Source organism: Cetorhinus maximus, chromosome 23 (assembly GCF_964194155.1).
Source record: "Cetorhinus maximus chromosome 23, sCetMax3.hap1.1, whole genome shotgun sequence".
Lineage (NCBI taxonomy): Eukaryota > Metazoa > Chordata > Chondrichthyes > Lamniformes > Cetorhinidae > Cetorhinus > Cetorhinus maximus.
Window position 1 is genome coordinate 36,752,580 of NC_135901.1, and position 2,451 is coordinate 36,755,030.

General features: G+C 47.2%; 1 protein-coding gene across 1 annotated transcript; it reads right to left on the reverse strand.

The window, feature by feature from the left end:
* Positions 1–581: 581 nt before the first annotated feature.
* On the reverse strand, positions 582–1,747 carry LOC144697487 (uncharacterized). Its single transcript, XM_078569478.1, has one exon. It carries the CDS (start codon positions 1,681–1,683, stop codon positions 685–687), a length of 999 nt encoding a protein of 332 aa, XP_078425604.1. The 5' UTR covers positions 1,684–1,747; the 3' UTR covers positions 582–684.
* Between the last annotated feature and the right edge of the window lie 704 nt (positions 1,748–2,451).

Here is a 2,451-nt window from a genome sequence, read left to right on the forward strand (position 1 = left end):
GGAAGAGCTTCATGAACAGTGTTGTTCCATTACAATCAACCCCATCTGAAGCCCGCATCGCCTTGTGGAAAGACCGGCTCGCCAGTCTCGAACAACCCCTAGCCATGGAAATTCTACCGGATGAAAGCCTTTCCCCAGGAGCTAATTGCAACTGGGCAACCTGGAAGTGCCTTAACAGACTTAGGACTGGTGTAGGTCGTTCAAAGGTGTCACTAAGCAAATGGGGATATACAACCAGCCCGACAACTTGTGAATGTGGAACTGAGCCACAGACTATGCAACATCTCCTGCAATGCCTATCACTAGAGGAACCCTGCACTGTTGCAGATCTTGCTGAATTCAACAACAAGGTGCAAAAATGTGTCCAGTTCTGGCTGGGCCATGGATAGACTGGGCCATGGATAGACTGTCCGTGGACACGATAAGAAGAAGACACAAATCTGATTTATTTGATTTTTATATTATCCAGAACATTATCACTTATAACTAGGCTGCATTTAATTAACATCAGCAGAAATAGACCCAATGACAAAAATTCATCACAAAATCCAATCACTGTGATTACTTGTGAACTCGCTGGTGTCTCAGCAGGATGGACAACCGAGTGAATCCCCTCCCACACTCAGTACAAGTGAATGGCCTCTCCCCAGTGTGAGTGTGTTGGTGTGCACTGAGTTGAGATGATCACTTGAACCCAGTCCCACACTGAGAGCACCTGAACGGTCTCTCGTCAGTGTGAACACGTTGATGGGATATCAGTTCTCCAGAACTTTTCCAGCACTTCCCGCAGTCTGGACATTTAAAAGGTCTCTCATCAGTGTGACCTCGCTGGTGTCTCAGCAGGTTGGACGATCGAGTGAATCCCTTCCCACACTCGGGACAGGTGAATGGCCTCTCCCCAGTGTGAACTCGCTGGTGTGTTAGCAGGTCAGATAACTGAGGGAATCGCTTCCCACACTCAGAGCAGGCGAACAGTCTCTCCTCAGTGTGAACTTGCTGATGTCTCAGCAGGTCGGATGACCGAGCAAATCCTTTCTCACACTCAGAGCAGCTGAATGGCCTCTCTCCAGTGTGAACTCGCTGGTGCATAGTGAGTTGAGACGATTGCCTGAACTCAGCCCCACAGTGAGAGCACCTGAAAGGTTTCTCGTCAGTGTGAACACGTTGATGGCACATTCGTTCCCAGGAACTTTTAAAACACTTCCCACAGTCTGGGCATTGAAAAGGTCTCTCATCAGTGTGAACACGTTGATGGTACATCACTTCAGCAGGACTTTTAAAACACTTCCCACATTCTGGACATTGAAAAGGTCTCTCATCATTGTGAACCCGCTGGTGTGCCATGACATGAGATAACTGAGTGAATCTCTTCCCACACTCTGAACAGATGAATGGTCTCTCTCCAGTGTGAACGCGCTGGTGTGTCTGCAGGGTGGATGAGCGAGTGAATCTCTTCCCACACACAGAGCAGGTGAATGGCCTCTCCCCAGTGTGACTGCGCTGATGTATTTCCAGCTTTGATGGGAAATTGAATCCTTTCCCACAGTCCCCGCATTTCCACGGCTTCTCCCTGCTGTGGCTGTATTTGTGTTCTGACAGGCCAGACGATCGGCTGAAGCCTCGTCCACACACAGAACACGTGTACGGTTTCTCCTCACTGTGAACGGTGCTTTTTCCTTCCATGTTCAGGTTACGATAAATTGGGCGACTCCGTCAGATCCTGATGTGAGGTTTGGTTTCAGTTTCCCGACTGTGATTCCTCCCCTTCTGACACCCTGTGGAATTGATTTAAAACAGAAAAAAGGGAGTGAGAGAGAACCCACAGAAACACAAAGGCAGGTTGTGAAACTGAGCTGAATGAATCTGGGCATTTGTGGGGCCGGCACTAGGAAAAAGTGACAATGAAAACTGCTGATTTGTCGTAAAAACCCAACTGGTTCACTAATGTCTTTCAGGGAAGGGAACCTGCCACCCGGTCTGGGCCTATACAAGACTCTGGCCTTTGTGTGAGGAACGGGACTAAGAGAGGTGGGAACAGAAGGGATGAAGCGAGGGATTTTATATATCTAAAACAAGGCTAGAAATTTGACGATACTTTAACAGAATCTCCGAAATGCCTTAACCTCCACGACCTAGGATCAGGGTAGCAAGTGTATGTGAACACCATCACCTCCAAGTCACACACCGTCCATTGTCTTCAATCCCCTACAAACCCCACTCCCTGGCCACTGGCTCCATCATTCTCCTTGGCAACTGTCTGAGACTAAATCAGACTGTTCACAACTGTGGTGTTTTACATATAGACATGCACATAAATAGATATATACACATTTTATACATACATATATATGATGTATATATGAACATATATGTTACACCAAAGTTGTAAACAGTCTGAAATAAAAACAGAAAATACTGGAAAGCCTTGTCTGCTCTAGCAGTGTGTGGAGA

What these genes read in the sequence shown, in the direction of transcription:
- LOC144697487 (XM_078569478.1), bottom strand. Translation starts at nt 1,683, where the DNA reads ATGGAAGGAAAAAGCACCGTTCACAGTGAGGAGAAACCGTACACGTGT.